At 48.8% G+C, this 15541-nt stretch overlaps 1 protein-coding gene across 2 annotated transcripts in view; it reads left to right on the top strand.

Annotated features, from left to right (window-relative positions):
• The first annotated feature begins 333 nt into the window (after nt 1-333).
• Nucleotides 334-15541, top strand: part of LOC144931572 (serine/threonine-protein phosphatase 2A 55 kDa regulatory subunit B beta isoform) — a 210270-nt gene continuing 195062 nt past the window's right edge. The window contains exon 1 of one of the 2 annotated variants that reach the window (XM_078855573.1): nt 334-507. In XM_078855573.1, the coding sequence (XP_078711699.1) occupies nt 501-507 (7 nt within the window). In that variant the 5' untranslated portion in view covers nt 334-500. Of the gene's footprint in view, nt 508-535; nt 668-15541 lie in introns of those variants that run through there. The other variant, XM_078855571.1, reaches the window with a different exon arrangement.

Genomic DNA, 15541 nt, shown 5'->3' with positions numbered 1-15541 from the left:
CCAATTCACCCCTCAACCCACCACGCCTTTCTTTAATGACGTCAAAGACACGGACCATCCCTCGCCCCCTCCTACACAAAGCCGGTGCGTTGACAAGCGGGCCATGTAACATGTCCGATGACGTCATTTCTCTAAAGCTCAGAATGCTTGAACGCGTCCCCCGACGCGCCCCGAGGCCACGCCTAGCTCGATGACGTCACGTGCCAACCGTCCACCCTCACAGGTGGTCCGGCGAGGCCACGCCTTGTTTAAACGACGTCACCACCCGCCTTTGAGCCCGGGGGTGACCACGCCCCTTCCCCCCTCCTCGCACCTCCCGATGACGTCACTGCCGGGACCGCCCCCCTCTCCTCGCGCGTCGACCCAGAGCGGCGGCCCCCCCCCACCGCACGCACCCCGCTGCCCACCGCGCGGGACTCGCCAGCCCCAAGTGCGGCCCCCCACGCCCGCTCGCTGCCCCTCGCTCGCTGCACCGCCGACCGCGCGAGGCGCCCAACGCCATGGCAGGTGAGAGAGCAGCGCACGCGCGAAGGGGAAGGCGGCTGTGGGGAGCAGGAGGAGGAGGCGGGCGGCGCGGGGTCGGCGTGCGGGCCCGAGCGAGCGCGCATCCCCGGCCCGGCCCGGGCTCGTTCCGCCCTGTCCGCGGCTTCGCGCGGCATGAGGAGAGGCGCGTGGGGGTGGGGTGAGGTGGGGGGTGGTGGTTGAGAGGCGGGAAATACACGGGGGGGGGGCTGGTGGTGGGGGCGCGCGAGAATAAAGAAGGGCGCCTCCTCTGCGAACTCGCAACTACGTTTCGCGCCGTCGCCTCGGGCTGTCGGCGTTAGAGGCCGCCGCCTGCTTGTGCCGCCGGTGCAGGCGGCCGCTTCGCTCGCGCCTCGGCGGCGGCGGCGAGGCGAGGAAGGCGGCGCGGCTTCCTCCCACAAGGCCTCGGGCCCCGCGGGCCACGCCGCTAGATTCCCTACAGCGGATAGACGGAGGCCTCGCTCTGGGCGTGCTCCGGTTGGTCAGAGTGCGCGTCACGTGACGGGCCGGGGCGAATAGCGCGCGAGGGAGCGCTTATGCATTGTAGGGAATTGAGGGGTCGCTTTCTGTGCTCGTGCGTGCAGTTTTGGGATGAGGATGATTGGCACCCGCACAGATGCATTTAACAATCGCACTATGGCGCCTCCACTCGCGAAAGCGCTACCCGCGTCTATACAGCAGCGCCACTCGCTTCGCATCACCACTCACTAACACCCACCATCATCATCACTCACTACAATATCATCACCACTCACTACACCCACCATCAACACTCACTACACCCACCATCACCACACCCACCATCATCACTCACTACACCCACCATCACCACTCACTACACCCACCATCACCACTCACTACACCCACCATCACCACTCACTACACCCACCATCACCACTCACTACACCCACCACCAACACTCACTACACCCACCATCACCACTCACTACACCCACCATCATCACTCACTACACCCACCATCACCACTCACTACATCCACCACCACCACTCACTACACCCACCACCACCACTCACTACACCGACCACCACCACTCACTACACCCACAATCACCACTCACTACACCCACCATCACCACTCACTACACCCACCATCACCACTCACTCCACCCACCATCACCACTCACTGCACCCACCATCACCACTCACTACACCCACCATCATCACTCACTACACCCACCATCACCACTCACTACACCCACCATCACCACTCACTACACCCACCATCATCACTCACTACACCCACCACCACCACTCACTACACCCACCACCACCACTCACTACACCCACCACCACCACTCACTACACCCACCACCACCACTCACTACACCCACCATCACCACTCACTACACTCACCATCACCACTCACTACACCCACCATCACCACTCACTACACCCACCATCACCACTCACTACACCCACCATCACCACTCACTACACCCACCATCATCACTCACTACACCCACCATCACCACTCACTACACCCACCATCACCACTCACTACACCCACCATCACCACTCACTACACCCACCATCACCACTCACTACACCCACCATCATCACTCACTACACCCACCACCACCACTCACTACACCCACCACCACCACTCACTACACCCACCACCACCACTCACTACACCCACCATCACCACTCACTACACCCACCATCACCACTCACTACACCCACCATCAACACTCACTACACCCACCATCAACACTCACTACACCCACCATCACCACTCACTACACCCACCATCACCACTCACTACACCCACCATCATCACTCACTACACCCACCACTATCACTCACTACACCCACCATCATCACTCACTACACCCACCATCATCACGCACTACACCCACCATCACCACTCACTACACCCACCATCACCACTCACTACACCCACCATCACTCACTACACCCACCATCAACACTCACTACACCCACCATCAACACTTACTACACCCACCATCACCACTCACTACACCCACCATCACCACTCACTACACCCACCATCATCACTCACTACACCCACCACCACCACTCACTACACCCACCATCACCACTCACTACACCCACCATCATTACTCACTACACCCACCATCACCACTCACTACACCCACCATCACTCACTACACCCACCATCACCACTCACTACACCCACCATCAACACTTACTACACCCACCATCACCACTCACTACACCCACCATCACCACTCACTACACCCACCATCACCACTCACTACACCCACCACCACCACTCACTACACCCACCATCACCACTCACTACACCCACCATCATTACTCACTACACCCACCATCAACACTCACTACACCCACCATCAACACTCACTACACCCACCATCACCACTCACTACACCCACCATCACCACTCACTACACCCACCATCACCACTCACTACACCCACCATCACCACTCACTACACCCACCATCACCACTCACTACACCCACCATCACCACTCACTACACCCACCATCACCACTCACTACACCCACCATCACCACTCACTACACCCACCATCATCACTCACTACACCCACCATCACCACTCACTACACCCACCATCAACACTCACTACACCCACCATCACCACTCACTACACCCACCATCACCACTCACTACACCCACCATCATCACTCACTACACCCACCATCACCACTCACTACACCCACCATCACCACTCACTACACCCACCATCACCACTCACTACACCCACCATCACCACTCACTACATCCACCATCACCACTCACTACACCCACCATCACCACTCACTACACCCACCATCACCACTCACTACACCCACCATCATTACTCACTACACCCACCATCAACACTCACTACACCCACCATCAACACTCACTACACCCACCATCACCACTCAGTACACCCACCATCACCACTCACTACACCCACCATCACCACTCACTACACCCACCATCACCACTCACTACACCCACCATCATCACTCACTACACCCACCATCAACACTCACTACACCCACGATCATCACTCACTACACCCACCATCAACACTCACTACACCCACCATCAGCACTCACTACATCATCAGCACTCACGACAACACCACCACTCACTACAGCCTCACTCACGACAGAACCACCACTCATAGCATTTCATTGCAGCACCGCTCACTACAGCATCACGATAGCACTAACTACAGCTTCACACACAACAGCATCACCACTCACTACAACACCACCACCCACTACAACACCACAACTCACTACAACATCACCACTCACTACAACACCACCACTCACTACAACACCACAACCCACTACAACACCACCACTCATTACAACACCACCACCCACTACAACACCACAACTCACTACAACATCACCACCCACTACAACACCACCACCCACTACAACATCACCACCCACTACAACACCACCACTCATTACAACACCACCACCCACTACAACACCACAACTCACTACAACATCACCAACCACTACAACACCACCACCCACTACAACACCACCACTCACTACAACACCACCACCCACTACAACACCACCACTCACTACAACACCACCACCCACTACAACATCACCACCCACTACAACAACACCACTCACTACAACACCACAACTCACTACAACATCACCACCCACTACAACACCACCACTCACTACAACACTACCACTCACTACAACACCACAACTCACTACAACATCACCACCCACTACAACAACACCACTCACTACAACACCACAACTCACTACAACACCACCACCCACTACAACACCACCACTCACTACAACACCACCACCCACTACAACACTACCACTCACTACAACACCACCACCCACTACAACACCACCACTCACTACAACACCACCACTCACTACAACATCACCACCCACTACAACACCACCACTCACTACAACATCACCACCCACTACAACACCACCACTCACTACAACACCACCACCCACTACAACATCACCACCCACTACAACACCACCACTCACTACAACACCACCACCCACTACAACACCACCACTCACTACAACACCACCACTCACTACAACACCACCACTCACTACAACACCACCACTCACTACACCCACCACCACCACTCACTACACCCACCACCACCACTCACTACACCCACCACCACCACTCACTACACCCACCATCACCACTCACTACACTCACCATCACCACTCACTACACCCACCATCACCACTCACTACACCCACCATCACCACTCACTACACCCACCATCACCACTCACTACACCCACCATCATCACTCACTACACCCACCATCACCACTCACTACACCCACCATCACCACTCACTACACCCACCATCACCACTCACTACACCCACCATCACCACTCACTACACCCACCATCATCACTCACTACACCCACCACCACCACTCACTACACCCACCACCACCACTCACTACACCCACCACCACCACTCACTACACCCACCATCACCACTCACTACACCCACCATCACCACTCACTACACCCACCATCAACACTCACTACACCCACCATCAACACTCACTACACCCACCATCACCACTCACTACACCCACCATCACCACTCACTACACCCACCATCATCACTCACTACACCCACCACTATCACTCACTACACCCACCATCATCACTCACTACACCCACCATCATCACGCACTACACCCACCATCACCACTCACTACACCCACCATCACCACTCACTACACCCACCATCACTCACTACACCCACCATCAACACTCACTACACCCACCATCAACACTTACTACACCCACCATCACCACTCACTACACCCACCATCACCACTCACTACACCCACCATCATCACTCACTACACCCACCACCACCACTCACTACACCCACCATCACCACTCACTACACCCACCATCATTACTCACTACACCCACCATCACCACTCACTACACCCACCATCACTCACTACACCCACCATCACCACTCACTACACCCACCATCAACACTTACTACACCCACCATCACCACTCACTACACCCACCATCACCACTCACTACACCCACCATCACCACTCACTACACCCACCACCACCACTCACTACACCCACCATCACCACTCACTACACCCACCATCATTACTCACTACACCCACCATCAACACTCACTACACCCACCATCAACACTCACTACACCCACCATCACCACTCACTACACCCACCATCACCACTCACTACACCCACCATCACCACTCACTACACCCACCATCACCACTCACTACACCCACCATCACCACTCACTACACCCACCATCACCACTCACTACACCCACCATCACCACTCACTACACCCACCATCACCACTCACTACACCCACCATCATCACTCACTACACCCACCATCACCACTCACTACACCCACCATCAACACTCACTACACCCACCATCACCACTCACTACACCCACCATCACCACTCACTACACCCACCATCATCACTCACTACACCCACCATCACCACTCACTACACCCACCATCACCACTCACTACACCCACCATCACCACTCACTACACCCACCATCACCACTCACTACATCCACCATCACCACTCACTACACCCACCATCACCACTCACTACACCCACCATCACCACTCACTACACCCACCATCATTACTCACTACACCCACCATCAACACTCACTACACCCACCATCAACACTCACTACACCCACCATCACCACTCAGTACACCCACCATCACCACTCACTACACCCACCATCACCACTCACTACACCCACCATCACCACTCACTACACCCACCATCATCACTCACTACACCCACCATCAACACTCACTACACCCACGATCATCACTCACTACACCCACCATCAACACTCACTACACCCACCATCAGCACTCACTACATCATCAGCACTCACGACAACACCACCACTCACTACAGCCTCACTCACGACAGAACCACCACTCATAGCATTTCATTGCAGCACCGCTCACTACAGCATCACGATAGCACTAACTACAGCTTCACACACAACAGCATCACCACTCACTACAACACCACCACCCACTACAACACCACAACTCACTACAACATCACCACTCACTACAACACCACCACTCACTACAACACCACAACCCACTACAACACCACCACTCATTACAACACCACCACCCACTACAACACCACAACTCACTACAACATCACCACCCACTACAACACCACCACCCACTACAACATCACCACCCACTACAACACCACCACTCATTACAACACCACCACCCACTACAACACCACAACTCACTACAACATCACCAACCACTACAACACCACCACCCACTACAACACCACCACTCACTACAACACCACCACCCACTACAACACCACCACTCACTACAACACCACCACCCACTACAACATCACCACCCACTACAACAACACCACTCACTACAACACCACAACTCACTACAACATCACCACCCACTACAACACCACCACTCACTACAACACTACCACTCACTACAACACCACAACTCACTACAACATCACCACCCACTACAACAACACCACTCACTACAACACCACAACTCACTACAACACCACCACCCACTACAACACCACCACTCACTACAACACCACCACCCACTACAACACTACCACTCACTACAACACCACCACCCACTACAACACCACCACTCACTACAACACCACCACTCACTACAACATCACCACCCACTACAACACCACCACTCACTACAACATCACCACCCACTACAACACCACCACTCACTACAACACCACCACCCACTACAACATCACCACCCACTACAACACCACCACTCACTACAACACCACCACCCACTACAACACCACCACTCACTACAACACCACCACTCACTACAACACCACCACTCACTACAACACCACCACTCACTACAACACCACCACTCACTACAACATCACCACCCACTACAACACCACCACTCACTACAACAACACCACTCACTACAACACCACCACTCACTACAACACCACCACTCACTACAACATCACCACTCACTACAACACCACCACTCACTACAACAACACCACTCACTACAACACCACCACCCACTATAACACCACCACTCACTACAACACCACCACCCATTACAGAACCACCACTCACTACAACACCACAACTCACTACAACATCACCACCCACTACAACACCACCACTCACTACAACACCACCACTCACAACACCACCACTCACTACAACACCACCACTCACTACAACACCACCACTCACTACAACACCACCACTCACAACAACACCACAACTAAACACAACACCACCAATTACTAAACCATCTGCACTCACTACAGCACCACTCACTATAGCATCACGACAGAACCACCACTCCAAGCATCTCACTACAGCATCACTCACGACAGCGCCACCACCACCACACAGCTTCACACACTACAGCGTCACCACTCGCTAAGCATCAACACTCACGGACACTATCAGCTCTCACGACAGCACCAGCAATCACTACAACTACATCACTCACGACAGGACCACCACTAACAGCATCTTATTACAGCGCCACACCTACAGCTTCACACACTACAACCACTCACTATGGGTATCACTCACTGCACACTGTACTCACACTACACCTCCACCTCTCACGTTACAGCATCATCGCTCGCTCAAGCCCCATCACTCTCAGCATCACCACCAGCTGCTGCTGTAAGCTGCATCTCTTCAGCGGTACAGTCGTTTACCACGCCCAGATCTTAGTGTGCCTACACCTCTGACTCTCATTCCCTACACCCACCCGATGTGACAATACTGGCACTTGCTCCTCCCGCCACCCCTTACTACAAGTATCAATGACCGCAGCATCGTTTCTCAACTCACAATCGTCGCCGACCGCCAACAGCACCGCCTTTTCGTCATTCCTCATCTTTGAAATTCGCGTGCAATTTATTAACCGCACACGCAATTGCACCTCATGGTTTATGCACACGGGAAAGCTACCCTCTGGGGGGGTTGCAAAGACTGTGGAGTTGAGAAACGGTGGACTTACTACAGCACTGTGGGCTCACAAGCGCCGCATTCTGTTTAATCGCTTTATAACTAACAACAACACGTCAGAATGGGTCCACATTCGACAGTTGTAGGTCGCGTCTGCACAATGTTCACACCCAACACCACGTACAATAGTCGGCCTTCAGGATATGGCAGTACAGACATGCATTGTTCAATATTTGGTGCAAACCTTGATTGTTACTGTCCCAGTATGCGTAGCTTTTTTTTCTTCCGGGTACTCACTGGCGCCCACACATGCCATGAAGGATCCTCCTGGGAAAGTATCTTCAGACTGTATAGGCTTTATCTGGTTAAAAGGTAATTGTCTTAAACGAGCAGCCTCCTTTTCGATCTATCTCCCATAATTGATATCCACCGTTAACAATGTCCCGCTTTGCCTGCAAGTCAGGGTTCAGGTTAACCGCTCGCTTCCTCGTGCTGTTGGACTCTGGAACTCTACTGGAGCATGTGAGAGGACTGTGCCAAACAATGTGGTTTTGCCCCCCCCCTCCCCCTCCCTGTGATGTATGGAGGAGCTGCTGCGGCCGCGTGTCATTGCTGTGGGTTGAGGCACCGAGCGGCGAAAGCCAACCAATGTTTGAGCCATGTGTGCTTCTCAAGCACGGTTGGATTTTTTTAATGTGCATTACGTAAGTGTTGCTTTAAAATAAAAGAGCGTCGGTAACACGTGTAATTTTTGTTTAAAACAAAACGTGTTCCGAAGTTTATGACAAGGAAGAGCAGGGCATCCCTGCCAACAGGAGATTATGAATTCCCCAAATAGCATATGGTACAGACAGCTTATATTTGAACACTGACTCTTCTGGGCAAAGAAAGAAGAGAGTTTTGTCCATTTTTATTTCAGGGCTTCATGTTGCCGGACTTTTTTGGTATGAAGCCTTTTACGTTTGCAATTGATTGAAAATTGATATATCCCGTGGATTCCCAAGCACAGTGACATGAAATTTGAAACTGTTTGGTGTTTTAGATGGCTTGCTTTTTTGCTCCATTGTTTTTTTTAAAGAGAGGCCACCTAAACATTGATTGGTGCTGTATGCTCCCTGGTTCAATGCCATGCACTAAAGGCTGCATTACATTTCACATTTGTAAGTACAGTCTTGCACACATCCAGTACAACTGCGGTCATGAACAACGTCCAGCTCAGATTTAATATCCGCAGCATCACTGAGACTGGGTGTAGTGGATTTCACACTACCGTACAGCACACTTTTTTTTCATGAGGTGCATAATTGGCTGTTGATAGTAAATGAACACAAAGCAGTGTTTTCAGATCACAAATGATTGTCGTTTTGGCTCATGAGTACTGCTGAGGTAAAGTCAGGCTTTGAGCCCATAACTTAGTCGTAATACATCTTGTTAATGTGTAATTGTGCATCCTGCAATGGTAATGTACATTTGTTTTCCAACTTTACTGATGGTAATGTATTTTAAACGATTTTTTATTTTACCAGGCAAGGCCCACTGAGCTATGTAGCTATAATAGCTCAATACAGTGGCTTATCACGTGGAAATTTATCGCAGCCAAATACTCGAAACACGTTGATTCTAAATCTGGAGCGAAAAATTGAAGGACCCGGAGAAAAATCCACGGGACCACGGAGAGAGAGAAAAACATGCAAACTCAAAATATACATGCGCCACGGTCGGGATTGAACCCACTACCAGGTGAGGTAGTTAACATCTCGCCAACGAGGTGACCGTACTTAAAATCAAGCAAAAATTGGAATTGCTCAACCCTCTGAATTCTGTATGTTTTATATTACCCCCGACCTGTTCACCTCCCCTTGTTCGCTTGTGAGTGAACATAGTATTTACCAGATTGCCCTGAGCTTTTTCTGGTTCTACTGGACACATTTTAGAGAGCAGTGCTTATTTGTATGTTCCTACAGATTAGCAGCTTCTATTGCACACCATCGATGAATGTGACAGGAGTAACGTTTTTTTGTAGCTGCGGGAATTCTGGAATGTTTCACTTGAATTGGTCCTGACGGCCTTTGCGCTCAAAACTTCTAGGAACAATGCTGCTCATCCCTTTACTCCATTGACCAACTGGTCATCCAGAACTGACCATACAACGTATAACGACGCAATGCACCGATCGACAAATACGAAGGAGACATCGCAGCGATGCAGTCTGCTGCTCCTGACACGGCTGTCTGGCTTGACCACCTGAATGTGAAATTGTAGTCGTTGCGCTGCACCCACATCAGCCGTAGGAAAGAAGATGAAAAAAACAGACTCAAGTCCTATTTGGTTGTGTGGCTACGCACAATTATAAGCTTAGATTTTTGTTCTGCACCACGCGCTGGAGAAGCCTCTGCCTCATGTCTGTAGATGTTGTGAGTCACAACACTTACATCTCCCCTAGGAGGGGGTGGGCTAGGGGAGGGTTTCTTCTCTTGCATCTGGTGTAAAGTTTGCAGAAGTATTGTCTACTTTCACTCAAAAAACATCATCTTGAACATATTTATTTCCTTCTGGTTGTAGGCTGGGACATTTTGCAGGAAGGTTAAAACTAATAAGCTAAAGGAAGATGTTGTAAAGTGAAGTTTCCAATCCAATGTCACTGTTTAAATGGACAATACTGGACACCTGTGAAAGTACTGGACGTCTGTGAAAAAAGCTTTATAGATCATTATATTTCTCCAGTATGAATAAAGATTTACCCCGATATTTAAGACCGAAACAGGAGGATTTCTCCACAATTCTAACTGCCACCTGATGAGTCTGGTTGTAATTAGCGGTGAAACGTCGTACTTAAATTGTAAATATTGTGGCTTTACTCTCCAACACACCGGTGTACTGAACTAGTAACTATTTGGCACGTTCTGTTTACGTGACAAACCTTACTAATTGTCTGTCGGGTGGTGGCAGGTTTAACGACACTTTTATTTACGCAATCTAACCCAAAAAAATCCTTATGGATAATATTGTTCTCGAAAGTCTTATGTGTTCGGATTCAATGTTTGTGCACATTTGACAACTTCTGGCAATAAGATACACACACATTGGCTCATCACGTTTTCTTTCAGCTCTGAGGAAAGAGCCGCAGATCTTCCACATTCAGTGCGCAGTAACATGCAGCCACACTTGGGAGTAATAATAGCAGTAGTCGTGTTTAATTTAACCATGAATGCCTCAAATAAGACTCGACGCTCTTTCAGTATGGCCCTGATTGAGATGTATGCAAATTTCTTAAGTATTTTACATCTAGAGTCTCATGTGAAACCCTTGTGTATACGGGGATAACTGAGAATCTACAAATATAGGTCGGCAACCTATTTTCTGCACAGATTTACAGAAATGGCACAGATGTGTCCTAGGCATGAGATGTCTGCACAGTGTACCAACTCTTCTTCTAAGCCAAAAATTGCATATTGAATGGGGTCAGCCATTCGCATTGTAATTCTCAATGTACTTGTAGATGGTCTGTTCTCTCGTCACATCCACTGTTCTCATATCTCATTCCGCCAGATCCTTCATCTTACCCTCGGTCTCCCTCGACTCCTGCCCTTCACTGGTTGCATCTCCAATGCCCTTCTAATCACATCTTCTTCTTAGTCTCTTCTCAACACATGCCCAAGTCATCTACGTCTCGCCTCCCTTGTCTACTTAACAGCATCGGTGTATTACCCCTGACTCATTCATTCCGCCTCCTTTCCCTTAGATATATTCCCGAAGTCCATTATATAATTGGCTTCGCTGTCATTTCCAGCACTTCCTTCGTTTTTGTGCTTAGTGGCCAAGATGCACGAATCCCACTTCTAAAGCACTGCGTTCCAGGTGTGTCTGCGGTAGGCTGCCTCACAGTGTTCTCAGGCGGTTAAAACAAGAGGACATCAGTCAGGAAATAAATGGATCTCCTTGGGGTTTTAAAGTAATAATTAAACACTACCGGGCTCCACACTTTAAAGCAAGGCATCAGTGTATCGTCACTCATGTGGGTTAAATAAAGGAGCAATGGCAGAATAGGTAATTGCAATGGTTCCTTATATAGACCGATAATAAATACTGCAGTAAATCTCGGTTCTCTCTCTTACGGTTAAATAAAGGACCTGATATAACACATCTCAATGGCTGTCAGTTAATTTAATTACATGAATAAATGATGACTCTCTGACTGGTCACACCTGGTTAAAGCGCATGAATAAATAATGCACCGGAATTGTGTCATGGTTAAATAACGAATAATAACAACAATTAATATAAGTGGCTTAACAGATTGTTGAGTCTGAGAAAGTGACCGGTCCGGGTCATCGTAACTACGACCGCTGTATTGGAAGATGGAAGACCTCCACCATCTTCCACAACAGACCCTCTGGTTTCTTCCCAGATTCATTGTTTTGTTCCTTTTGTCAAGACGGCAGTGTCTACTTCTACCGTATTCGACCTCCTGCGAGTGTTTATATTCAGAAACGACAACAAACAATTCTGTGAGTGGTGTTTAGAAATGGCAGAAATAACATGAGAGCTATACAAGGCACACCACTTCACTTACGTCTACCCTAGTGGTATGTGTGCATGATAACTGTTGGCTAATTTAAGCTCTTTTCCAGTTAAATATGAAACTTTGAAAGGACAGTATTGGTGGAAAAATACTTTAGCATTTACAAAATTGATATTTTTACACGCTTTTATATAACTCACTGTCTGTTGTTGTTGTAGATGTATCCTCAAATCTTGTAACTCAATTTTAACCTACTTCCCAAAGTGGTATCGGCTGTAAACTTGGTATACTTATGTCATATTGATGACAATACTATATTCTCTCATGAAAAAAAAATCTAGCATTCTCTTTTTTACGTTATGTTTCGGCTTGGGTCTAATTGTCCACGCTCAACTGACGTTGGCTTTAAATCAACACGGCCCCCCCTTACGTTATGGCAAGCTTTGCGGCCACTTCCTGGAGTCGTGGAGTTCTGCCATTACAAGTACGGTACATTTCATTAAAGCATGTTTAAAAAAAGCATTTTTAAATATTACTTTTCTGAAACAGTATTCCCAAGATCTACATCGCAATCTCTGTTTTTGATGTCTGTAGAACTTCATAATTTGACGTAAAAAAAATCAGTTAAGAATTTAGTTTGAAAGCTCCGTCCCTTAAATACGATAATCAGCTTACGTCGTCGAATTAATCTAGAACCAATTGTTTTCGCGGTGCCGGTCTTGGGTGAGTCGGGTAAAGTCCTCGTTGCGTCTTGATGATGTTCGGCTCTTTATTAAATATAACTGCCTGTTTGTATTCGTCAGAAAGTGGTACGGACTCAATTCACACAAACCCTATTTTAATTGATGGATGCAATATATATACAAACATTTGCGAAGCGTAAAAATTAGCATTAACAAATGCTGTACACTATACCCCGGTATCTTGCATTTACTTTTGGGGTCTAACATAAGATGTTAAGTGATAAAATTATTAAAGAAAGGCACAACCAAAATTGTACAGAATGTTTTATAGGCATGCCTGAGTTGGGTCATGGGCTAATCGATAGGTTCAAAGTAATGATGGCTGGAGAGTGGTATTATCCTCAGGTTCCCCTCTTAGACAAAAAACACAACTCACAGGCCATGACATTTCTCGAGCACAGCTGTTTTCTAGAATGGGGAACACTTTTTGAAATCTGGGGGGGGGGGGGGCGGGGAAAGCCACCCATTTATTTCTGTGAAGTTATAAACTTAGCTTTTTTTTTTAATTCCTGCACCGACGTGTTCACAGTAAAGGTGGGTCAGCACGTGACTGATCAGATCATGTAGTCAAATCGTTCTTGATGATGTCGCGCAACTGAATTGCCGGCTTATATGTGAACGTCTATGGTTGCAGAGGCGCCCGCGTTTAAGCAATTCATTTGCATGCAACTACGTTGCGCAACTGATCGTTGCCGGTGTTGAGCATTTTCGGGCCTTTGAGATTCTCGCAACTCCTGCGATGGGCAGAAAATCAGCGCGTGCACACACTCTGACTGCAAGCGATTGACTCTCCGAATAGTAGTGGGTGGAAAGAAACGTCCCGAGGCGGCCCATCCTGCCTGGCTCCCAACATTAATTATATATTTTTTGCACGCATGCAGGACATTCAACCTAAAAGTCAGGCCCAACAAATGGCATTTGCGGAAAGGCAGTTTCCGCTGCCTTTTTTCGTCGTAAAAAATAATCAGGTTTTTCCATGTTCCTGTAAACTACTGGCGTGTCGTGCCTCCTTCCCACGGGCACACACGCGCGCGTGGATCTGCAGTCTGTGCTTTGTGTCGCCGATCTCTGCCGGCTCATGTGACACAATGGGACAGGCTGTGAGAGGTACGAGTCGTTTTTTGTGCACCTGGGGAGGGCAGTGGTGATGTGCAAATTAATTAGCCATTTTTATTTAAACAAAAATGTAGGTAATAGTTGTGGGCAGTGACATTGCTGTTTAAGAGTCCAATGACATTTTGTCTGCTGTGTGTAAGGCAGATCGGGTATACGCAAAGTTGGTGCAGTCACACAAACAGCACGCATGCAAACTTGCAGTGCATCTACGATATATACAACATATACCTATGTGCAGTGCTCTGTTCAATTGTTCTTAATACCTTTGGTGACTATTTAGTACAGTAGAGAAATGTAATGTCTTGGTTATGCTGCCACAAAGTACTTACTTTTGTTATTTGATTTTTGAATTACTCTTTGTAGCTGTATTGGGGCATTTTCATCTGTAGCACCTGGAATGCAATTGAGCAGAAAATAATCACTCCCAGTAAGGAAGACCAGTATCGTTAGCGTTTACCGTGTTTCAGTACACATTGTGTCCAGCGTCATTTAACCCTGAAACACTTTTAGCGATAGATTGAATAAAGTTAAAGCATTACCGTGAAGTCGTAAAAAAGGATTGATTT

Source organism: Lampetra fluviatilis, chromosome 4 (assembly GCF_964198595.1).
Source record: "Lampetra fluviatilis chromosome 4, kcLamFluv1.1, whole genome shotgun sequence".
Classification (NCBI taxonomy): domain Eukaryota; kingdom Metazoa; phylum Chordata; class Hyperoartia; order Petromyzontiformes; family Petromyzontidae; genus Lampetra; species Lampetra fluviatilis.
The sequence above is the reverse complement of the archived record's forward strand: the minus strand, read 5'-3'. Positions and strand labels throughout refer to the sequence as shown.